This window comes from Strongylocentrotus purpuratus, unplaced genomic scaffold, assembly GCF_000002235.5.
Source record: "Strongylocentrotus purpuratus isolate Spur 01 unplaced genomic scaffold, Spur_5.0 spur5_scaffold_2, whole genome shotgun sequence".
NCBI classification, from domain to species: domain Eukaryota; kingdom Metazoa; phylum Echinodermata; class Echinoidea; order Camarodonta; family Strongylocentrotidae; genus Strongylocentrotus; species Strongylocentrotus purpuratus.
In genome coordinates, this window is record NW_022145605.1 from 15,660,530 (window position 1) to 15,687,267 (window position 26,738).

Sequence of the window (26,738 nt, forward strand, 5' to 3'; positions counted from 1 at the left end):
GCGAAAACCATAATTGCATTTTCCAGCTTGAGTGCACCCCATATTTTACTGTCAATGAATTGAAGCCATGCCATGAAACAGTGAAAGTAACACCTTAATTAAAGTTTTATGTACATGTAGTCTCAACTGCTATATTGTGTAATCTCCTATTTTAATACATTTTTTTTATCTTAAAGGAACTAATCACCCTTACAAGCACAACTAATGGCAATATTACCTCAAAATTTGTACCGCATTTAAAATACATGTACAACAATTAAAGCGAGACTAACAAAAAAGATATTCTAGAGTAGACATACAAGCATATAGAAAATATATCAAATACAGCCAAACCTGTATTGAATGACCAAGGGAGACAAGAAAGGCGCTCTTTATAGGCTAGTTGTGGTCTTTATGGACAGGTTACAAACATTTGAATGTAAAAATAAATGCAAAACACTGTTACAAAACACTGTGGTTGCAAGAGCAGATTCAACTGCATAAAAAATACAGTAGGCACAATGGGCTCATTCCCGGGTTCGAAACCAAGTCAATGCGCTTGTGTCCTTTGGAAAGGCATTAATCCTCATTACCAAATCCCTCGGAGAGGACTTAAAGCCTTCAGTCCCCTGGTTGTTTACTTACAAGCATAACATGCTTTCTTAGCAGTCAGGTAAACAGTCATCATCAAACACCATTTTTAATAGAAATAAAATTACCTGAAAATAGAATAAAGGATGCTTATAAATCGATCTCATGTCTTAGCAATGTCACGTTTCTTATATTATATCATAGGAATAAGTCTACTTACGTTGAGGATCATGGTCAGCTTGGTGATCCCTTGTAGGGGGCTGTATAGCATAGCTGTAAATGAGAGAAAGATGAAAGAAAGGATAATTACCCGTCTGAACTTAGATGAGCCATTCAAAGTGGATAGATGAAGAGCAAGAAGATTGGAATCATTATGTATGATCTGAAGGACCACAAGGTAAACAAACATCAGAAAATATTTAAAGGTAAAGACCAGTATTGGAAACGCCCCAATTTCAAAAAATGAAATGGAAGCTCTCATTACCAATCATGTGAAAGAATATGTTTTGACTAATACATGATGATAAAAAATTTGCCGGGAAACCGCCTACTAATTCATATATTTGGTAAATTTGTTTCTCTCATGGTCTGTGAGAGATATAGGGTAGTCCCTTATACATATTTCTGTGTATAGTGCTTGTAACTTTACAAAGAATGGGCCAAATTTCTTATCATTTTGATGATTCCAGAACCTTGCAGATGCTAGATGCTAGATGATCAACCTTTTCTGATCGATTCCACAATGCAATCGCATGACCATAACTGGTCTTTACCTTTAAAGGCCCACTGCACTACTTGTAGCTATTTGCGCCCTCTATATAACAAACAATGACTAATCGGTGACCATTGGTCCCCCATGATCCTCTTTTTCTTATGTTAACTGAGAGCTGAGTTGATGAGATAACCACATGTCCAGTGACCTTGCTGGGCAGTCTAATCCCTCCTATAAACTACGGCAGATAAGCTTTAAGTCAGAGGAGTATTATCTTGTATAATTTTACACACAGTTTACACTATTTTGGCTCCAAATGATGAAAGTCACTTCAGTTCTTAAATCATATGTAAATTATCAAGAAACTTCAAACAAATAAAAACCTATTGGTATTGATGTAAAAAAAAGATCACAAAGGTCTAAAATATTTTGTTTTAAACCCTATGATTAATCAAACCATTTAAAATATTAGGATGTGAACACTTGAATAAACGCTCCATAATCCATATACAATGTAGACTCAATACATGTATCTTTATTAAACAAAAAATGATGTAAATCTACAATTTTGTTTTATCACAATTCTCTTTGTATAGACATTATGTTTGATATTACAATCTATTAGTATTTTTACTACTCAATAGTCAATATTATAATCTTCAATACTTTACAATTCAACATAGAAACTTTTCAACAGTATATCAAATATCAATCAGTTCGACATTTCATAATAAAGGTTATACTCATTACGATACATTAACTGTGCCTCATTTGTCTTTACAAAAACATCCCTCAAACATTAAGGAAGATTTAATCTTAATCATACTAGGCCTACTGCATCAATATCTACCGAAATGGGGAGAGAAAACTTGGCACACAACTATTTAAAAAAATTATTCAATATAAAAAGGGGAGGCCTCATCTTTCGCACTCCATTTTCCTTCCGTCTGCAAATCAGTCGTGCTCATTAGATCAAAAGCCTGGCATCCCAGCGAGGGGTTAATTAATTGTATCCCACAGTGCACGGTTTAATAAGCATGAATAGAATTTCTATCATCTCCGAAATAGAAGCTATTAGATAGACGGCTTCAAAAATAATAGGCCTGATCATTTTGTAAACATGTTGCAGCTGTCTGCAGCACAATGGCTCGAAATAATCGGACAATGAAACTAAACTTATTACATTGATGTAATTTATTTCTATTCATACTTTTCTTTAGCGCTACTTTCTATCACATAAGGAAAGCAAAGGAAGGAAGTGACGTGGGTATATAGAATCAAGCAATGATTTTGGAGTATGTGTAGTTTCAATTCATATCTGAATTTCATTGTAATAATAATAATCTGTTTGACTTTATATATTCTAAAATATCTATATCATTCAAAATTGGGCCCTGCTTCACCCAAGATATAGGGTTGTGATTGTGGTTTCAGTTTAGGTTAAGGGTTAGATTTAGAGATTTGGCATGCTATTGGGGTCAGGGTTGAAAAGAGGAAGTAGACTTCACTTCAGACCACAGACCAACTGTTAAAGGCATCGTTTAACAATGTTTTAAGTTTTACAAATCTGAGATGCATGGCCTTATGTGTTATCATTGTCTGTGACTTGGTGTAATATTGAAGCCCTTAAAAAATTGCACTTCAAAATGAAATTGTTTGTTTCTTTGTTTGTTTTATTTCCGAAAATCATCATAAAAAACAATAATACAATATAACAAAATCAAAGACTTATATAACAATGATAGAATGATAAAACGGTTGGATAGTCCATTTCAGAGCCATTAACCTAATGGCTCTGTTCTTCCATGAAGTGCCTCAAAGTAAATATCTTTGAGTGACCGGTTTTACCATACTCTTTTCCCCCAATAGACTGTCGTGTTATAAAACCTGTTGGGAAACAGTTTTTGAAATTGCGATTTCCAATCATGTATATCTTGATAATCAGACAGTCGATCAGCTTGTAAAAGTCATGGGATTCCTGACTGACCTAAAGGTTTATAATTATGATTGCAGCATGAGCTAAATCCAGGATTTTGTTTATAATCTGAGGCAAAGATACCCAATCCTTAAATGGAGCATATCTTCTCTTTTATTTCTAAACTTTTAATAATTGTTTCTCTTCTTCTGCAACAAAAATATTGATACACCCAATTCCATCAAGATCTCCCTGTTATCAATTTGTGGCCCCAATCACCATTCCTCACAATTTTTGCTATTCTTCCTTGAATAAAGTCATCCCAGAGCACATCACGAGGTAAACAGAATGTATTCAATTTTCAACAATTATGACTAATATTCACCCATGTATATTTGGTGCAATTCTAAATTTGGCCCAGCCTTGGCACAAGGGTTTCATGCTAAGCTTGAATGAGGCTCGAAGATTAGGTATGTGGTATTCTGAATAAAATCCATCATCCTTCCGACATTTTCCATAGTCTAAAGGAGATATGGAATATCAATACTTCAAATCAGGAGTCTTGTGACTTGCGTATTCTGGATTTCTTGCACAATTCCTTGTTTAGTTGTTTTTAATGACATGCACATGTTTTTGTTGATAAGTACCTTTCTGATTGTGCTTTCAAGTCTTCTAAACATTTTGACCTTGAGAAGGTATTATGTGGACCAAAGAGCGAATGAAAATCAAATCTATTTTATAAAAAGATTGTTTGTTATCTCATTTTTAATATAAAGGGTTGACTCACATGTAAAAAAAAGTATGCGTTCCGTTCTACAATTAGATTTTTGGGGTCATTTTTTTGATGAAAATGATTGAATCATAATTTCAGGAAGTCTGAAGAAAACATAAAACTAAAAATAGCGCTAGCAGAGTATGTCACATTCTAAACAAATACAAGGACAATGAGAGTTTTAATTTGAAAGACAAGTACAGTCCTCTCCACATGAATTACTAGCAGCAAAAATAAGTTAATCCAATTTAGGCGGACAAATCATTCCCAATCATCAGTGCCTGCCTTGCGATACCCCTTAATGGAGAACCCCGCAACATGATAATTATTCATAAATAACCTCCGGGTTGTACATTTTCCAATGAATCAAAACTGAGTGCTTGGCATCAATTATGTTGAGGATGGAAGCAGGGGCCGCTCTGATATTGCACTGGGATAGCCTGGGGTTAGCCTGGGGTTTATGTAGGGGGACTCTTCTCAATTAGTATCCTCATATCAAATTTATTGCTCGCTAATATGTCCTAAAGTGGATGAGCAAATGTTTATGAAATTATAAATTTTTGTTTAAACTAGCAGTGGCATTGGTGTAATCAAGAACGAAATTTCCTTTTCTATCACTGTTGTTCACTGACTAATATGTTCCATTTATATTTTAATGCTTTTTACAAGTTTACTGTAATAATACAGGCTGTACATGGGCATGCATCAATGTTGTTAGCCAAGGCCAACCAACCATAAGAAATGAAATGTAATCCAATTGTCAATATTTTTATTTAGTTGATGAGCCATTTTTACGAGACAGTGAAACATTCTTGCTATTTTGTTATCCTAATATCTTCCTTAAAGGTAATACAAAGTTTTGGTATGGGGTCATGAATTTGGTTCAAATGAACATATTTGAAGCATATGCGATCCTACAATTTCAGTGATCGTCGTCGCGGTCGAAATCGAGTCTTAAGTTATGAAATTATAAATAATAATCACTTTATGATATATAGCTCCCTCTCAAGGTCAAGATATTAATTAAGCTATGAAACAATGTTTCTTGACTAATATCGACCGATTAGCTATTCTCGTTCGCAAATTATATACCACAACTACATATTCTGAGATTTTCATGGTCGCAGCTACCATAGTACGGCCGTAGGAGCTATTTGAAATTTATCAAAATTTACCGGGAGCACCGGTAAATCTTTATATTCAGTTTTTCTCGAAAGCAGAAGTGTTTTAGGGGCTAAAATTTCTAGTGCTTTTAATACATCCACAGGGGCATCCAAATATATCAAAATTGTAAAGAATCACTATCCACCCATTTTTCAAAATTTCCCAAAACTTTGTAATACCTTTAACATGGATCAGACAGGGGTTTAAAGGGCAATGTCCAATTATTTGTCTTAAAATAAAAGAATATGTAACAGCACAGAACACTCCATAAAAGCTTTTCAATTTAAATTTGTGTTATTTATCACAAGTTTAGAGTATGGGATTCATGTGTTCAAGTTTGGGCAAAGACAATGCTTTGTTATCCATAAAAATCATCTAACACACACAAAGGACGATTGAATATATGGGGCCCTAAAAAATGTTTCCTGTAGTCCTTTGCTAAAAATAACTTCATGATAGCAGAGTTTTCCTGTATAAAGATCATTTTGGTGATAACTTTGTCAAGATGGATGTACGGCTGAATACTATCTTTCCTCTGTATCCCCACTCCTCTTATGATAGAAAGGGGCCTGATTTTTCTACCTACTACTCTATTTTTATCTCTTCTCTTTTCCCTCCTTCTTTCTTCCTATCTTTTCTTGTACCTACCCTCTAGGGTATAAGTCTCTCTATCTATTTCTCCCTATTTCTATCTCTTTCCTCCTAATCTCACCTCACCCCTTCTCTCGCCATATCTCCATTGCCTCACCGCTCACCTAGACCTCACCCACCTCTACTACTCTACTCTACATCTTTCTATCGCTATCTCATTTCTTCTAATCTCTTTTCTGTATCTACTCTTCCTGTCTCTTGTCTCCCCTTTCTCTCTATATACCCCCCCCCCTCTCTCTCTTTGTATCACCCCTACCACGATTCCTTTGTCATGATGTAACGTGTTCCCTAAAATTTTGAAGCGCCTTGAGCATTTAATTAGAATTGATAATGGTGCTATGTATATCTCATGTATCATTATTATTACCATATCTCCCTTGCCACCCCCCCCCCCCCAACAGGAAGTGGCCTGATTTTACAACCTATCCTCGAGGGTGTACATCTGTCGTCACATCTCTCCTCCTCTATCTCCCCTGCCTCCCCCCACCCCCTCTCCCCCAAAAAGAGACCCCATTTTGCCACCTACCCTCTAGAGTGTACATCTCTCCTGACGATAGCTTGAGTGCCTGCTGGGCAATGTTGCGGAACAGCTCGTTCTCCGATTGAAGGTGCTGCAAGGTGCTCATGGCACGCTTGTAGTTGGCGATGTATTCTTCATGGATGTCAAAATGGCTCGCCTAGGAGGGGTAAACAAAAAAGGAGGAGAGGGGGTTATTAGAGAGCAATTAAGGTGACAATGGGGTGATGGGTGTATGATGGATAGTTATGACATGCACAGGATGATGTTCCCATTCATCCGTACAGAGATAACAAAAATTCATCGGTATTACAATAACATATCATGAGACGAGCTTGTGATCATGGTCTTTTTTTTTTCAACGTCAACGGGAGAAAAAAAATCATGGTATCAAGCTTCAAAATAGATGAGTCAAATTTCACATTTCAAGTAGAAAAATAAGACTTCATTTTCAAAATATATTAGGAGCAATTTTAAAGTTCTTGTGGGGAAAACTGTGTCTCCGGTAAGTCTTATGGTTGATGATGTTCATTATTGGTGGAAAATAGAAATTAATTTCTTGAAAAACAATGCAAGATAAAGATAAAGTCCGAATGAGGTTTAATTACTAAAAATATCAAGAAGGATATCCTGTGGCCCATTTACATAAAAATGCAAAGCACATTGTCATAATGGAACATTTCTAGTACGTAAAATTGCAAAAAAAGTGTAGCGTTAAAAAAAAACATGGTTGTGCAATAGTGGTTCAGTCATTATACGAAAATAGATTTTTACAGTATATACACAGTGCCTACAGCCCTACAGAGACAGTCAGTACTATGACTTGGGCATATGATGTAATATATGACATCATACCTTCATCATTCCTGTTTCCATAATTTTGTTTCAAATCACTCATTCTGAAACCTGCATGAGGACACAACTAACGCTCGGTCAGTTCCCTGAACTTTTGCGAACCCCGTTTCCCAGATAAAGATGACTTTCCAGAAAATTGCTTTCCAAGCAATCAGGCCAATTTCCCTCCAAAACAGAGCATCTCTACTTCATATTCAATTTAGGCCATCCATGAGTCATCCTTCGTCTCTAGAAACTAATCAAACAATGATAGGACATCCCCACTGTTATTGTTTATACCCGGAAAATATTGATATACCTGTTTTCCCCGTCCCCCACGTTTTTTCCCCCTCCTCGTTTCTGAAATCGACCATCTCTTTATCCAATTACAGTCTAATAAAGGCCTGTGCTATAAAACCACAAAAAGTATCATCCTTTTAAGGAGGAATCTATCTTTGCGGTCCGTTGGATAAAAACATTTTTTTATCCCCGTCCCCTCACGCTAATCAAGGTTTTCTCTGATGGGCCGGAGGTAGTTTTTACGATCCAGACCTTTCCTTGAATTTAATTTGAATCACATGATGAGTGGATGTTCAGTATTCTAGATAGGTCTATGCGGCTATGTCATTCACATTATTATGTGCATAATAAATATGATGTCCTTTTTTCGTCAGCTGCCGTAAGAAGGCTGTCAGAATGAGCTACGTCGTTATCAATGGCCGACGATTTTATCTAGCCATATTCTATTAAAGCATGATCATACTGCAGTATGATGGAATATACTGTCTGCTGATCTTCATATATTCCCGGAAAGGTGCGAACATACAAAAACATTAGTTTTACAAATCTCAACCTCAAAATTACTTTCATGGCAGTGCCAGTATTTGGGGAAGCATGATTTCCTCTGTGACTGACAGTCTGTGGACGTAAGACTATTCTTTTCTTGGACAGTGACTGTGCTAGGTGTGGGCTGTCATCATATTTACACATGGACTTTACCACTCTCTGTTGATTCAGCCCATAATCAAGGGAATCGACAGAGAGAGAGAGGGAGCGAGGGAGAGCGAGAGAGAGAGAGAGAGAGAGAGAGAGAGAGAGAGGGAGAGAGCGAGGGAGAAAGAGAGAGAAGAGAGTGAAAAATAGAAAAGAGTTAGAGACAGACAGTGGTAGAAAGAGAGACACGGAGAGACTCATTTATAGAACAAGGAATGCAGACAGACACATTGATCCCATCAGCTTAATCCCCATCATCATCATCATTATCCTCATAACAACTTGAGAGAGAGAGAGACAGACAGAGAGAGACAGACAGAGACAGAGAGAAACAAAAACGAAAGAAGAACAAAAAACATAGACTGACACATGGTCCCACCATCCTCATCACTCCAGTTTTTAGGAAGATGGAATAAATATAGAAAGAATAAATATAGAAAGAGTAAGAGACGACGAGCCAGAAAGAGAACAAGTGTTTGAGAGAGAGAGAGAGAGAACAAAGAACATAGACTGACACACCGGTCCCATCGCCCTCATCATCCTCATCACCAACTCGTCTAGTTTGACTTTAGGGAGGAGGAAAGTAAACGAGGTACAATACCCTCCTGATGCCCTTAATGAGTGACTCACGCAATCTCACCATTTATTGATGAGGGCTGAGCTGCGGATTTCAACCGACAACACAAGAAGCGTCTGTAATTTCATCATCAAATGGCTTTTGTTTTTAGTTACTTTTTGCTAGGCAAAAGAGATTGAGACTAAATGACTATCATCTCTCTCTATCATACAGTTCTGACTCAGATGTCACACCTATTTGGGCAATGCACTGCATTCTCGTTATGTTTTAGGTTTGAAATGAACAAAAGGCAACTGGAATAGGTCGTCACACTTATTTTAAGGGTTTGCTGTTGCGAATTCTGATACTGAAACAGAGGCCTATAATATCACAAGGTTTATGTCCTAAAATCAATAGAGGTATTGTATTTATGTCACATTTTTACTCAGCTAGCTCGTCACACAATTTTTAGTTCTGATTCTCTCTCTCTCCCTCTCCTCTCTTTCTCTTTCTGTTCCTCTCTTCTCTTTCTCTCTCTCTCTCCCTCTCTTCTCTTTCTCTCTCTCTCACTCCCTCTTTTTCTCTCTCTCCCTCTCTTCTCTTTCTCTCTCTCTCTCTCTCTCTCTCTCTCTCCCTCTCTTCTCTTTCTCTCTCTCTCATTCCCTCTATTCTTTCTTTCTCAATACTCTATGTCGATGTTTAAAAAAAAAAAATTAATTAGGTCCATTTTCATTGTCCATCTCTCTCTCTCTCTCCCTTTCTCTTTGTTTCTGTGTCTGACTATCCTTTTCACTTTTCTTTGAACATGAGTCCATCTCTCTCTATACGTGTCTCTGTGTCTGTATGTCTGTCTCCTCTTTGTCTTTCTGTCTTTCTGTTTTTCTTTCCTCCCCCCCCCCCTTCTCTCTTTCTCTCTCATTGTGTCAAAGTATGTACTATTGGGTTCAATAACACATTGCGAAACCACCCAGGTTCTTTTCTCCTTTTGTCAATCTCAACATGGGTCAGTCTCTTTCTCTACATTCCTGTCTCTGTCTCTGTCTCTGCTTCCCCTCCTCTCCCCTCCTCTCCCCTCCTCTCTCTCTCTCTCTCTCTCTCTCTCTCACTATCATTTCTGACAAAGTATGTAATATTGGGTTCAATAGGACATTGCGACACCAGGCTAATCCAAACAGCCAACTTATACACCAATTACCTCCCGCCCAATAGCTCAATACACATACACGTTGGTTCATTAATCTAATTATTGATGCCTCAGCTCGGCACATAGTCCAAAGCTAATAAAGCAATGAATTCACTTTATGGCTAACGGCAAAGTCAGGCATGTGCTAATTCTATGAAAATCCCAGCTTGGCTCCAATTTGTACACATGCACGGAGCATAGTAACACAATACATTTACATCCATGACTTGGTGATGAAAATGAGTAATTCATACTCATTACAATCTGATTGTAGTAGGTGTTTTTAAGTGATTAAAAAAACAAAAATTGGGTTTTTCAAACACTGATTTATACAGTACTCAGGAAGACAGACAATATGTATTTTCTATATATTATATGGAAAAATGGAGAGTTGAAAAAAGAAAAGAACTTTATTGAAGTCAAAGAATGTCATCCATTATATGACTAACAACATTGGGAAAAGCTTGAGGAGTATTCTAAAGGTGGAGCCGGGAGCATGAAGTGTAATCATATTGGTTTCAAGCCGCACATGTACTACGAGCACTGTCCTATGTCAAGACATTTATCTTCATTTACCACTCTCAACCCAGGGCCCCGTCTTACAAAGAGTTGATATTAATCTCAACTTATTTGTGATTGATATCAATCGCAACTACATGTATGTACATAAGAGATAGGAGACTGAAAACTTGGGATTGATTGAAGGACTTACAATTGATGTGGATCAATCACAACTCTTTGTAAGACGGGCCCTGAAGTGTAAAATTGGTACCTAGGAGCAGAAATACTTTCAATGTTTTCAGCACCTACATGTTTAGGCAGCACAGCAAATCTATTCAGGGTAATATTTGGCACGAACCTTTCCTAGAAGAAGAATAAACGACGGGTGTACGTTTACCCACCCTTTTCTTTGGAGGCTTTTTTCGGGTGTGGAAGAACCATAAAAGTGGTTCAAAGCATAACAGCAAAAGCTCAAGAACACTTAAAGCCCATCTGTACTAGTTTGGCCGGAAGGGATTAGACCACCCTGCAAGATCACTGACAGGTGGTTATCTCATCAAATCAGCTCTCACTTAACATAAGGAAAGAGGATCATGGGGGACGTACCATCAGGTCCCCCTTAGGCATTGTTTTCTATACAGAGGGCGCAAGACGTAGCTATAAGTAGTACAGTGGGGCTTTAAAGAATGATGTCAAAACACTTAAAGAAAGATGCCAGCCCACTTACCAGAAGTTTGAAAGAGTCTCCCTGCATCTGTTCTGGAGTCCATTCCTTCATCTTGGGTTCCATGTGATTGACAAACTGACGATGAACGTTAAAGAGCTCCGGTATCCTGAAGAACATGGTGTCGTATTCCTCGTCAGTCATGACGGGGTCGGAGGTTCTGATGCTGCCTTTGAATGTCTTCATTACCTATGAGAAAAAAAGGGAAAAAACACTTCAATTAGTTGCATTTAAATGGCAGACAAAATTCCAAAGACTTTTGCAGTGTAAATGAAACTTTGGTACGATTCCGGTTTTTGCTCACATGACTCTTCTCGCTTCCGTGAAAACGCATGCCGGACAGCGACAAGTGGTGCATGCGCATTACTCACCAAAACAGTGTCAAAGTCTACAATTTTTAAAATACTGTCACTCCTCGCTTTAATAGACAATCTGTCTAAAATGTTTATTTTCCATGATCTTAAAGATTTTCACATTCAGTAAAAAATAATCAACAATTTGCTAGTAGAAGAAGCGTGTGCATATTAGACAGTGATGTTTCTGCATTCATTCTAAAATTTAAGAGGTCACTCTTTTCATCCTATATAAGTATCACAAATTATTTATGAAGCACTGCTACAAATTTACTGTCAACACATTGTCAACAAAATTTTAGAGGTCACTCTGTACATCCTATATAAGTATCACTAAGTATTAATGAAGCACCGCTACATGTTTACTGTCAATAAAGGGTATCTCTTGATACCAATTTGTCACGTTCCCTATTTAATCCCTCTCCACGGGATGGAAAGCCCTTTCCGTTTCTCCATCTTTCTCCCCCCTTTTGAGGCGTCACACCTCTTTGGTTACTTTCAGTCCCCTTTCACGACGCTGAGTCATCTCATAAAACATGCGTCAGTTGAGCGCCTAAACACTTGACCCAAACGCCTGCCGCCTCGCGGTGCCAATTTGCCATTGATACAAGAGGATGATGGTCTCTTGAACGCAGTCATAACAGGAAGGTCATTAGCCAATAGTTTGAATAATCATGGGGCTGTATCTCCATGGGATAATCAAGCATGCATGCAGAGATCAGAAGATCCACTTTCATATGGCATCGATGAAGAGCAAGTTTTGGAATAAAATGGTGCTCGTCTGCAAATGATTATTTGGAGACAATTAGAGAATGAATGAGGGGATGGTGGAAAGGATGAGTTATGAATTACCTACTTGTATATTTTTCTATCAAGTAAAATAAACTATGATCTCCTAATCTATGCCAATTTTCAGTCTTCATATACACAGATGCATCCAAACAGACACATTCGATCCCAATATAGCTTTGTAACTTTTTTGCTACCAGTATATTAACCTTCAGAGAGCATTTACATGTAACCTTTAAGAAAAAAATTATGAATATTCCGTATCAGATTTTTCATGTGTCTTTTAGTACCAATACCAATCCATTATTTCATATTCAGGAATGGTCTTTTACTGCTTTGAGAATGAATGAACATGAAATTTGATCTCTTTCAGTTATTTATGGAAAATGAGAACTACCGATACCACATGCAAATTATAAATACTTTCAATACTACCGGGAACAAAATACACTGTACAGGATATACGCTAAGCTATTATAAAGATCTTTGTCATCATTAAAAGTACACGTATTATTCAGGTCAATTCATTTGTAGAAATGAAGTCATTCATTCCTTGATGAACTGTTCAAAAAACCAATGCTCAGTCATTTCCATCATTGTAGATAAAGCAGTTTGATTCCCTCGTCTATTATTGCCTTTGAGTACACGTATGATACCAAGCCTTGTACGACAGAATATTTATTAATAATCACCAGGTAATTAAAATGGTGGAGGATCCAGGGGCCCAATCACCCCTTCCCCCCCCCCCCCCCTCCACCCACCCAAAAAATAAAATTGAAGGTAAAAGGAAGGAAGAAAAAGGGGAAGGAAAAAATACACACAGAAAAGCTGATGACCATTTATTGTGTCCCCCACCCCCTTTCCCTTCCTGAGGATCCCGGATTCACCACTATAAAAAAAAAAAAGAGTGCTTTAATAAATACACAAGCTTCAAATATGCATCCTGAAGCTCAAGTCAAGTACCACTTATGTAAAATGAGATTTCCTCAAGATAAATAATCAATTAGATAGAAAACAAGCTTCTTATTAAGAAATTCTCATCATATCCTTTGAAGAACTCATGTCTGGAGGAAAATTCTAAGAAAACTAATATCAACTCTGCCTCTTCTGATTTCATGCAATAATTGGATCTTGCATGAGAGCTCTTCTAAGTTCATTTTACCATCATTATTTGATTTTTGTTAAAAGGAAGAAAATAATTATATGTTGTAATGCTTTGTTCAAATCAACATTGTTTCATCACTAATAATATTGGAAAATTTCACGTCCTGTTATATGTTACGGATATAACATGTTGATCACTTGTTAAATATACTTTTTGAATAGATTTACGTGACTACCATGAGTATACACATGTAATGAACGTTGGCATAATACATATAACATTTAAAAACAATTCTACCTAAAAGGTTGATATAAAAGGCATTCCCAGGTTATAAGGTAAAAAGATATATTGCACCGTGATCTGATTAAGAATAAATTGCATTTGCACCAGTCTGAAAAATAATCAATTAATACAGACTTAAATACAAGACAAGGAGAATAGGACTATGATAGAACACTCGTATCCATCCTTTTTACGACACAAATAACAGAACCAATATGTGTTGTAAATAGTCATTATGTTGAAAATACTTCAGCCCCTTGGATGTTTTGTACTATTTATAGCCAGCTTTATTTCCCTACAGTAAAAATTCCTTCTGTTATATTTGTTCACTGATCTGACATTGACAAGAGAACAATAAATAAACAAAACAAATACACACCAACACATCCCTGCACTAACTAACACACAGTAAATAGTTGCTCTGAAATGAAAAAATCCACATGAAATCAAGCAAACATTGAGGAAGTATTTTGCTTATTTGAATTTAAGAAGCATATCAAGTTCAGCAGAAAGATCATAAATACATAGGTCTGCATCTTAGTAGTATATAGTTAATTTAACACGAAATCTTGGAATATATATTAAAGAAAGAATAAAGTTTTGTTCAAATACATTTGTGGCTAAGGCCAAGATTGTACAGACTACAATCCGAGTATAACTTCCCCATAACTACATGTATGAACAACTTTCATGTACATGTAATTGTGTGCATGCTGCATCAGCAAGCTTTAGGGGCTTTTTGTAAACCATGTAGGTTACATATGTACAAATTAAATACACTAAATCATTTATTTCTCTGAGAGCAAGGTTATACACTACAATATGAAATATTTCCAAAATCTACATTTTTCTATCTCACCACAACCTCAGGCCTTGCGTAGTGTGACTTCAACCTCAACAATTTTTTGTTTGCAAGTTTCCAACATAGACAGTCGCCATATTTAGTTTTTTTGTGGTTGCAAATGATGATTTTTGTGTCATGGTCAAAATAATAATTTGTTTGTAAGTACAAATGCAAAGGACAAAACAGTTAAAAGGGCTGATCCCTTTATGATACTGCCTGGATTAATAACAGTTCAATGGAAAATTAGCTCAGATAAAATAGGAATAACACCGTACAGAATCCTATGCATAGGCCAAAGTACATGTAGACTCAATGGGAGTGTGCTTGAATACATGAAATATATATATGTCTCTCTTTTATTGAACTCAAATAATATTTATCATGACAAACAACGAAAACCGTGATGGATATAATTGACATAAAGAGTAAATATGGTATCAGTCGGGTGAAGATGATGACTATTGTCACGAGGCCTGAAGGTCATGTACATTTGTATGTGTATTTACATTGACTAGTGAGGCGAAATGTTGTTTTTAAGGGAAATTCCAGACGAAAATCAAATTAGATTAATACTAAAATTGAGAGAAACAGAATAACGGATCAATAACGGTCGAGTGAAAATATGATCTAAAATATGATGTAATGTTAAAGTTATGTTTTAATCAATTTCATATATTTTTGATTGCCCTTGCAAGAAGATCTTCATTTATTTTGTACCTAGAACTGCAAAACAAAATATTACTCTTCTCCATTGATGATGTAGGAATGTTTCTTTCCGGACAGGGAGTGTGTACATAGTAACACGTGTTGAATACATGATCAAGTCCTATAGGTATTACAATAGATTAATTTTGTTAAAAATATAAAGTTATGAATCTGTTGTAAACAAACAAAAAAGGGAAATTACACAGAGTAGTTGATTTGTAATTCATTGATGACAACTTGTAAGTTCAATAATTTTCTTATCCTTTATAATGTTTTCCTCACATTTCTATTTCACATCTGTGTCACAATTTGTGTCTGCTTTTACAAAACACTCAATTGAGGCCAAGGTGGACTTTCTCTTCGAGTTTGAAGTTGGTCTATTTACAAACTGTCGTCATAAGTGTTTCCCTCACAATGTATTTAAGTGGCTCTCATTTTCTCCATAGAAGCAGTGTACGAGCATTGCATGTCAAAGTACTTTACTTTCTCTTTGTCAAGGATAGCAAACTTGAATCTCAAGTTTGACTTCAAACAATTACAAATTTAGAATCACATGAAATGAAAACAGTACACGCACCTACCGTATTTTCATACACTAATCCACATATTGTTTTGGAAAAGTAGATGATTGTTATTGATAGCATGACGATGTTATTTACTCTTGTGACAAACCAGTACCAGTACATTTATTTATTGAAATAGATTCAGAGACTGGTAACCTTTTCTCCATGCTTACCTGTTGCAGAATTTCCAGGCTTTTGATGTATTTTTGCTCACTCTCCAGAATGCCAACCAATAACAGTCTCCTGATGCTCAACTTCTCCACCTCTGGTGTTGAAAGCTTTATTGAATCACTCTGTAACAAAACAAAACAATAACAAAAAAAACAAAAAAAAATCAAAAATCAAAATTAAATTCAAAATTAAGAATATTCAACTTCAAGAAAATTGCTTTAAACCAAAATCCAAATTAAAACAAATGAATATGATTTATAATAAAAATATAAAAGATGTCACACATTTATCCAATAGAAAACAAATCTTTTAAATATTATGTTTTGTTGATCTTTGTGTTTTAAATGGAATCATTTTAAGCTTTGAGTATTCTTAAATTCTATATTTTGATTTTTTTTTGTCATTAATAAATAACATGTTATTATGGAAAACACTTAATCAAGTCTCTTTAGCTTTGTGTGTCTTTTTGATTGTCTGTTCTGCCCCTCTTGTCCATCCTCCCTCCCCCCCCCCCTCTCTCTCTTTCTCCCCCCCCCCCCCCCTCTCTCTCTCTCTCTCTCTCTCTCTCTCTTTCTCTCCCCCTCTCTCTCTCCTTGTCTTTCTTTGGCTGTCTGTTTGTCTGTCTGCATTGTTGTCTTGTTCTCCCCCCCCCCCTTTCTGTCTCTCTCCCTCCTTTTTCTCTCTTCATAAGGGTGGTCCACTTCCGATCCGCCCCACCAATGATAATACTATTATTACCCTTGGTGATTCAAACCTATTAAAAGCAAGTATGAATCACAACACATAGAATACAAGTACGTGTCTGCTTTACTTGTTTATACCAAAAGCCACAAAGGTACGGTTCAATAGTAAGTGCACTTTTGAATCTGTACCACAATCATCGGATTCAATCTTCCCAATTTTCCTGGTTCTATAGAATCCCACCTTTTCAGCTACAAATATCTATTTGTTAAATTAGCCTCAATCTAGGATGTTCTCCCAAAACATGCAAAACACGTTGTGTTCTCATACGAAGAAAAACCTATCACAGGAAACGGTCTGGACAATGAACGCAATGCTCGATGCCCACTCTTACTCATAATTAATAATTACTCTCTAAATATTTAAAGGTATATGTTTACTTTTAAAAATTCAGGGTTGAAACAAAAATAGTTTGTACTTTGTAAGGTTAAAGGAAGCAAGATTAAATGGGTGGTGACATGATGTAGAATTCCTCTGAAATTACTCCACCATGCAGTTGTACTGATATAATAATAATAATGTATAACCCTATATATGCATTCCATGTCTCTTATTTTTCTACTTCCATACAAATGAACTTATTACTTGGTTTTACACTTATATTTTTACAAATATAGCTGTAGTTCTAGGGTTAAAGTAGTTACAAGTTTCAGGTAAGTTTAGGATAAGGGTTTAAGTAATGGTTAGGATTTGGGTTAAGGTCATGGCATTGTTAGGGTTGGTCAAGGTTTAGGTTTAGGTTAGTTTTGGTTTAGGGTTTAATACAGTTAGGGTTAAAGTTAGGATTACAGTTAAGGCTACAGTAAGGGTTACAGTATTAAAGGGTTAGGTTTATGGTTAGATTTAGGGTTACAGCTAGGATTAATGTTAGGGATTGGGTTAGGGATAGGGTTAAATAGGGTTAGGGAATTGAGTCCTGGGGGGTGTTTCACAAAGATCCTAAGTTGAACTTATCTCTAAGTTGGACTTAAAAGTTATGGAGAGCCATTTGAAGCCTTAAAATTAAATATATTCAAAAGCAAAAATTCAAGTATTTTAGACTTTTCATAAATTCCACATCAAGAACATGAAATCTCCCATGATGATAGAAAATATGAATGATTTGAATCAACATTTTATGCCTTCTAAAATAACTTTTACAAAATATTTTCAAAGACGCTAACGGCTTTCCATAATTTTTAAGTCCAACTTAGTGTAAAGTTCTACTTAAGATCTTTGTGAAACACCCCCCTGGATTATAGGGATTCAACCTATGTAACAAATTGACTATGACTAATTAAGCTGAACAACTATAAAAACCTACCCGGCTCGGTGTTGTAGGAGCACGAGGCGAATCACGAAGGGAAGGGTGCTGTTCATTGTCCGTGAAAGTGATGTTGATATCGTTGGGTCTGGTAATAGCTGTATCCACATCTTTGTCTTCTACGGAACCCACCGATCTTAGGCTTGCAGAATCTGAAGACAGAGCTCCTGTAGTGGGATGAGAACAAATTGGAGAACAAATTTGATTATCATTTATATTCAAGAAGATAAATGGCACAATTACTTTCCAGAATACACAAGATTAGTCTTTTCCTCTGAAATAGAGTGTACGAATCCACAGTATCCATGAAACAAATGAAATGGATAATGTAATATATATTCAGATAACAAACAATGAAACATTAACAACAAAGTAAACAATAAACTTCACATGGCTTGGCAGCGCTTTGTACATGCATCACAGGTATGTCAGGTACTCCTCAGTTTCAGAATGATCGATGCAGGTGAGGAAGTACTGCCAACTCTCAACTTGCAAATCATGTTTATCGCAGGGAGAGAGAGAGAGAGGGGGGGTGAACTTACTTGAAATGAATACAACAGATTCCTTTCTTTTTCACCATTAATGACATGCAAAAATTATACATTTTTTCACAATGGCCAATACTTACTCATGACTCTCTTTCTACCACTGTCGCAGTATAGTCCTTTCAGTTTCAATAACAGATTTCACCTATTAAACAAGCCAGCAAAAGCATTTCCACAATGGACTATAATCATCATTCACAAAGTCTTGCACTATAAATCCATGTAAAATCACAGAGGGATGAACTGAAAACTGATGTATATCTGGATTTTAAAAAACTTGTTCTCGATCATTGGCAGAATCAATTCGAACACAAGGGGTGAAAAAGAGAGGTCTCTGTAAATATGAGATATCCTTGCCTTTGATCGATCGATGTCAATGAATAAATGAGCCAGCAGCAGAAGTAAACAACCTTAATGATATCGTGACTTGAGAAACTAGAAGTTCAATTGGTTGCAAAGACTCTGTGACCTTAGTGACAATGTCATTGTTCTAATTGTCAAAACAGAAAGTACAAGTGGAACTGGAAAGTATGATTCCCTCAAAAATCCACAGAAAAACAACCCAATCCATCACACTCAAAGAAAACTCGAAGAAAACTGTCCCAAAAAACTTCTTGAAGCTTTCATCTGAAGTATAGGCCTACTCATATGAAGACGACAACAATGTCTGGGTTACTGGACATATATTGTGGGTTCACGTTAGTCATAGCAATGGTCATAGCCACATTGAGGTTTCTTGCCCCCGCTTCTTTGAAACAATAGTTGAGCTATTGGGAGGGGAAGGGGCATATACTATCAGTTGTGCTAATTTATCCTATCATTCTAATCCCAAGGGAGACCTATCATCCACCTCCCATACAGCAATTGGAACAGCTGGGATTCATACAGGATATATATCAATTAAACCTCTGCAAGGTAATAGTGTGAAGAACTGCTATTAAAAGTGACCACCTGTCTATGAAGACCATGGGTATTTATTCCTTTCACGTTTGTTCTTGTTTTTTTGTTTCTACTGAGTGATCTTTAAAAACACCCTTCGCTGTACATTCACATCTGTCTTGGTAAAAATAATAATAATAGTGGGTTCTTGTATAGCGCTCATGTCTGTCAGACTCGACACTCTTGGCACTCCACAATTCTTACCACGGCTTTTATAGCATGGCTGCCATTATGGCGCTCAAGCAGATCAAGGAATTAATTCATGCCAGGTACCCATTTACTTCACCTGGGTCGAGTGTGGCAAAGGTAGATCAATGTCTTGCCAAAGGGCATTAGTTTCGCGGCGGGACTCGAACCCTGAAACATGTGATCCACTAGACCACGCACTTCAGTACCCAAGTGCTTCACCTGCTCGAAGCCAGAAGGGCATAAACTCATATTATTTAACATAAGAGTTAACGCCCTTCTGGCTCCAAATACTAGTAGACATTGTTTTCTGCCCTATCATGCGTGAACACACACCTTATTCAGAGTCTTATACGCATGGCTAATGCAGGCACTGTTCTCACTAGACCAAATGGAATTGCCCTGAAGAAAGGTCAAAGGGATTGAGTTGTCTCAAGGACAATCAACCAACAATCTTAATCATCAGACTATCTTAATCTTCAGATTAAAGTACATATGATAGGAGGAAAGGTGGGCTGCTGTGACCAATCATTTCAGGAAAATTATCCACCTGTTGCACTCACTATAGATAAGAGTACATATTAGTGGCTATGCATGCACATGGCATTTGAGGATGGTTCAGATATGACGCGTCAAACGTGGTAATTGCGCACAAAAAAGATCCTGCGCATAGTCACTTAGCTCTTTGTTATGAGATACGGAAATGTGAAGATGGAGGAGTACATCAGCACCCAGGGTTGGTGATTTACTTCTGTTCTAAACAATTTCCAATTTTTGTTGTGTGATTTGTTTGTTTGTTTGTTTGTTTGTTTGTTTGTTTGTTTTTATTTCTGCATTTTCAAAATGAAACATAATCATATACATAAAGTAACAAATATTTCTTCATTTTACATAATTATACATTTTTAAGTACATTGAATAAGATGCATAAAAACACAAATATAATTTCAATGAAAAAAAAAAAGAAAGATAAATTAGTGATTCAAATAAAACTCTCTCTCTCTCTCTTTAATCAAACATGTTTATCATTAAATTTAGTGTCACTATTGATTATAATCGCCAATCCTGGCAGCAAGTTTGATTCTGATAAATGTCATCGTTCCCATCAATATAATATCTTCTGAATAATGACATTGATGTTTGTCAATATTATTAAATCAGGGTTTTAATACTGTCAATTATAATCGGCAATCCTGGCAGCAAGTTTGATTCCGATTAATGTTATCCTTCCCATCAATACAATATCTTCTGAATAATGACATTGATGTTTGTCACTTTCATTTTCATAACATCATCTATCTTAGGTGAAGTGCAGACATTTAACAACAAATTTTCATCACGGCAGGATGAGAAAGCCCAATTCCATACATGGACTTCTTGACTTCATAGTCATACAGAGATCACATCACCGCCTAGTTTCAATGATAACATGCGACATCACCGCAAGCTCTAATTATGATTCATAGGCGTATGTACACCTTGCAAATTGACAAACCATTGTTTATCTAACCTTCGCTTGGATTTAGGAACACCACATAATTATGCACCCATCAGTCTTATCAAGGAGTTATCAGCCCAAACAATGTGATATTTTGTTTGCTATATATGTTTAGGGACAATACCTCTTTCATTTGGCCATGCATGTTCCAATTACTTATGCTATGGTCACATTACCCAAAAGTAGCCTGCTCGGCGGCCGAGCGGCGAGTTTTTAACCAATTCTGCCCGGCGGCTGCCCGGCCACCGAGCGGCGACCGGCCAGTCACCGCTCGTTGTTAGGGCATCGCTCGGTCGCCGCTGAAGTTTTAGCGCGGAGTTAAAATTTGGGCGGCGCCTGCCCACTTTTCATCCGCCGCCCAAAATACGCTCGGTGCCTGGGCGGTCGCCGCCCGGGCACCGAACTAATCGCTGGGCGATGCCTAATTCCAGCAGCGACCGAGCAGGCTACTGATCGGTCGGTCGCTGCTCTAATTTGTGACCATAGCTTAAATGACAACAATAACAAAAGAGAAAGGAATGCTACATGCTCATGGTCACCCGATATTGATAATCATATTGTCTGTTCTGAACCAAAAGGGCATTAAGTCTAAGTACATGTACATATGTACCTGTTTGAGTTAATGCCCTTCTGGCTCCAAACAGACAATAATGTGTGTTTAATTAGGTCAGTATGGCATGTCCTCAGCAAAATGTGAAGATGTTCAGCAAAATGTGAAGATGTACATCTAAAACAGTATAATAACCACTGGCGACACACACATAATAATAAAACACCATAATACACCCAGCAACTTTTGTTGTAATTAAAAATGACTTTGCGGATAGGTATATATTACGCAGGCTTTGCCTGTGTTTTAGTTTATATATGGTTATGCATACATTCAAGTCCATAGGAATGAATTGCAAGTTGTACATTGTAGTAGGTCCACAAGTTGCTTATCTACAGGCAAACGTAAGTGGGTTGAATAATAACTGAACAGAACAGTTGATCAATTCGCTCATGTACAGTACTTTACATCTTAGAAAATTTCCATCATTTTTGAATGAAATTTATAGTAACCTACCATTCAGCCCTTCCTCTATAATCTTTAGATACCATTCTTCTTCTTTGTGCCAATTTGTACTCCACACATAGTCAACCTCCTCCTCCTCCTCCTCCTGCTCCTCCTCCTCTTCATGCTCTTCCTCCTGCTCCTGCTCCTCCCCCTCTTCTTCTCCTTCTTCTTTGTCAGGAAAGTTCACCTCATCATCCACCATTTTGACCACAAACAAAAACTCTCAGAGAAGCTTCATTTCAATGCTCAAGAAATGTTACAGGAACTCATCCAGACTCTGATCGGAGTGTTCTATTCTCTTGCTAGCTCTCTAAAAAATGCTTTCCGAAAGCTTATGCGTTCGATTCCACCATGTTCACAGCCTATATCAACTACAGGAAATAAATATGAATATTCTCCGTCCTCCAAAGAGATATGAAGCTCCAAAATGAAATGTGTAGGTTGCATGGTATATTGAAACATGAGCACGGAGTGGTCGATTGTCTCTTTGTATCCAAGCCACTCCTAGTACATAGGAAAACACATATTTCACTCTTCAAATAACGAAAGTACTCGAAGCTCAAGTACTTTACAAGAAAACACAAGGTGATCTGATCGAGAGATATTTCACAAAAGAATAACAATGCATTATCATTATTCATCCAACATGATAATAACGCAGTCCACAGCGTCTCAAGCAAGTAGTTGAAAAGGCTGGTATGCTATAGGCCCATTAATCACGATCACAAGGATCACAAGGCAGATTTATCGAAAGATCTTCAGAAACAATAACCTCGAGCACTATTTATGGCTGCTATATTGAACGTTAAACATCGTTTGACAATCTACTACCAGAGCACATGCAGAGAGTAAAAGTGAAATTGGATCTGACAAGTCTTTTGATGCCAAGAAGAGTATCGGATGTTCGTCAAGTGGTATTGAGCTTTTTTCAAAATGGAGAAAGGCGCCAGGTGGGAAGGCCATGGAGCAAAACAAGTCGGGCAGGTCTCTGTCCAGTTATTTCCTGTACCACCAACTTAGGATACTAGCCACACCTACATGTATATATTTAGGTTCTTGAGGGTCGAGGGGGAAGCAAGGGCCAAGAGGTTGGGGGACGCCAACCTGCCCCATTTCCTAGCCTCTCTGTCCAGTTAATTCCCATACTACTGATCAACGACCATGTTAATATTATCAGGATACTAGCATGGACCGTAGTAGGTCCATTATCCTAGTCACACCTATATGGTTCTTTATGAGAGGGAGGGGTAGGGTCCTGTTATCTACCCCCTCCCCTTCCTTAAAAATACTGCCCATGACCAGTGACTATATTGAAGCTCTTACGATACAGGCAACACCTATATGTTTGTTGATGATGTTGATGTTTGGGGGGGGGTGGGGAGGGGTCAGTGTCATTGCCCCCCCCCCCTCCCCCCCACTATGCTCCATTTGAAATGTTGGTCCTGCATAAAAATGCTAGAAAGGAAACTAATCTCAAGTAATCTATTATCGGTTTTTCCTTAAACAAATGAAGGAACAGCAGAGGATTATCCCTCTTTCTCCCTCCATGTAAAAATGGCTTCATCTCTATGTTTCTATCCATTCTTTTGAAGTTTGACTGTTCTTGATTTTCTGAATTACTTCATCATTTTCATTATGACGACTATGATCTCCCTAAAATACAACTGTATTTGAATTCCCTTCCAATATCTCTTGCTACATGAATTGCCAAATTCTTCACAGTATTTTCTCATCGATTTTCTTACATTTGCCTCTTTTATTCAAACTTTCACTTTACAGCTTTACTTTTTACTTTACAAACTTCACAGCTGTTTGTATTCTATCCCACCCCCCCCCCATCTTAACCCCCCCCCCCCCCCAACCCATTTCAAACATCACCCCTCCTCACAAGACTTCACTCAACATTCCCCACAGAAAGGATCCCATGGACACAAGAAGGTGACGAAGAATGTGTTGCTTAGCAACTGGGGCAGACCTCACATTTCCCTGTCGGCCCCAAATGGGCCATGATCTAGATGTTTCATGATATTTGCATTTACTGATTAATGAAGAAATTAAATCAGTGCACCTTATCAACCACTCCCTGAATTAAATATTTGAGTATGCAGGACTTCTTGCAACTTGAAATAACATGATATCCATATTCAGATATAGGACTAACGTCTAAAAACCACTAAATTTGTACTTTTTATTGAATGGATCGAGTTTTAGGATTATTGGAAAATGGAAAACATGGTTTTCTGTTAATGACATTTTATTAAATGTGGACATTTTGTAAATCATTAAAGTTAAAATAATAAATCACATTGGTCACTTCATGAATGATCATGAACAGAAATGTGCAATGGGTGAACTATATGATTTTGTGAACTGTTTAAATCCTAACTTCTTCATGCTTAAAAAATCTGTAAAACTTGTTTCTTATATCTTATATCTAATAAAAAGCATATCTACACTTTAATCTTGGACTTAAGAAGTCAAAAAAGTTTAAAACAAATAGCAAAAGCAGCAAGAAAACACACCTGATTTCAGTATTTATTTGTGTTTCAAACTTCCTGATTTTTCTAGGCCTTTGTTTTGAACACTGGATCTATAACACATGACAATTCTCGAATTTCAGTTTAGTAAAATATGCTGGTCATATCATTGTAACCCACAACAGGAAGGCATTTCACATAAAAGGGAAACTTGCAACACAAATGACACTCTAATGATCTGGGGGAAATGGCACTTAATTAATAGTTTAAACACATTCATACATATTTAACAAAATTTAAAAAGCTAACAACAATTATTATAAACAAAATATGTAACATGTTTGTCTTCGTCGGCAATGGACAGTGAGTTCTTCAATAACATTGGGACTTTACACTGACAATTCCTAAACTTAAGATGAATAATTTTGCTGATTTATTAATCTTCAAGTCATGAATTTATTCAATTTGTTTTCATAGCTCACAACCTCACATAACAAACAATATTAATTTTAAAAAGCAAATTCTTCAACTATTTTGAGCAAAATTAATATCCGCTTTCACCTGATTTGGTCTATAGAATACAGTACACGTACATGAGGTTATAAGTCTGACAAATACAAGCCAATAGTTGACACCTAGTCCACTTTTCAGATAGGTAGTCATGCAGATAGTGACGTCTATTGTAATAAATTCTCACAAATAGCTGAACCAGTTGTGGTAATTTGTAAGTTGAACTTGACCAAACCTACTTTCAATTTCGCAACGAGGCTAAAATGCCATTTCTTTATGTTTGTTTGACCATGGAACACTGTTTGATTAGTATTCAAATAAATCCTACTTCCGCCATAGAGTAAATGGAGCACTCATAAGTGGGTCCCAAATGCTCACGCTTTTGGGACCTTTATGGGTCTTATAGTTTGCAGGCACACACCCTTGGCCTTGTCAGTTGTTGTGCGTAATGTTTCGCACAATGAGACTATGCTGACTATGGCATTCATCTTGGCTCTGTACTCCGGGACTCGGCCAGAGACCATGAACCTAAAACCAATGGCAATGCAGCGACTGACAAGGCTAGGCTCTGTTCAAGGCTTTAGGAATTGTGGTGCAGTTTCAAATTAGAGTCTGAACCTGCAGACTACATGGGTATGTACATCTACGTCGTCGTTGACACATGAACTGAAATATTTATTCAGCATCAACGTGCATATACCACAACAAAGCATGAATATCCATTATCACATTCTTTTATATCGTATTGACATCCGAGAATGAATATAATACCTGTGTATGAGTTCACTCAGGTGTGGTTATTTACACATATCATATGACGTTAGCAGAAAGAAAAGTATGGAATGCATAAATATGCATTGTACCTTTCACACGCTATTGCTCCCCGCCACCCCCCCCCCCCCCCCCAATCACCACCACGACCCTTGCAGTGTAATTCCAGACGCAGTATAATCCACAGTGTATTTGAAGGCTCATAACACGATAAGGCCCACATTTATATCTCCTGCAGAAAATTTTGATATTTCAAAAGGGTTTTTCTTTTAGATGAAAGTATGAAACTTATTAAAATATTTGATTTAACTTGCTTTCTCTCACTTTTTAGTCATTAACTTCCCACTAGTTTGACAGTGAACACAAATTTCTTGATTTATTATTAGACTGAAACTAGGCACAGACAAACACATCAATGCGCATTTTAGAATTGGGCCAATCATGGACATACTGATACAACAAATCTTGTTTTTCGATCAATCTTTGTTTATCACAACTAATTTGAAAACTGAAGGAGTTTACATTCATTTTGAACTTCCTCAAACTAAACCAAAGAAGGTTTTCACACAGTCTGCCAACTTCAATTGAAACTGTTGGTAAAACCTGATTCAACTAAATTGTTTTCGAAACAGCCTGTGGTACCTTCGCTTGAACCATGGATCTACTACGTGCTTGAACTATCTTGAAATAAGATCACATCCAAAAGTGGGGTGACTTTTGATGATGGTTATTCTATTGATATAACTACAGGTCATAAGGTCCATTCACACATGAACAAAAATAAGATTTGAATCATGATCAAAATCT

General features: G+C 36.9%; 1 protein-coding gene across 4 annotated transcripts in view; it reads right to left on the bottom strand.

Annotated features, from left to right (window-relative positions):
• Positions 1–26,738, bottom strand: part of LOC577755 (active breakpoint cluster region-related protein) — a 77,749-nt gene that overhangs the window by 37,714 nt on the left and 13,297 nt on the right. For 3 of the 4 annotated variants that reach the window (XM_030991780.1, XM_030991779.1, XM_030991781.1), the window contains exons 2-6: positions 17,949–18,115; positions 15,907–16,026; positions 11,096–11,281; positions 6,311–6,461; positions 791–843 (exon numbers count right to left, since the gene is read on the bottom strand). In XM_030991780.1, coding sequence (XP_030847640.1) covers positions 791–843; positions 6,311–6,461; positions 11,096–11,281; positions 15,907–16,026; positions 17,949–18,115 — 677 coding nt within the window. Of the gene's footprint in view, positions 1–790; positions 844–6,310; positions 6,462–11,095; positions 11,282–15,906; positions 16,027–17,948; positions 18,116–22,182; positions 22,768–26,738 lie in introns of those variants that run through there. The other variant, XM_030991782.1, reaches the window with a different exon arrangement.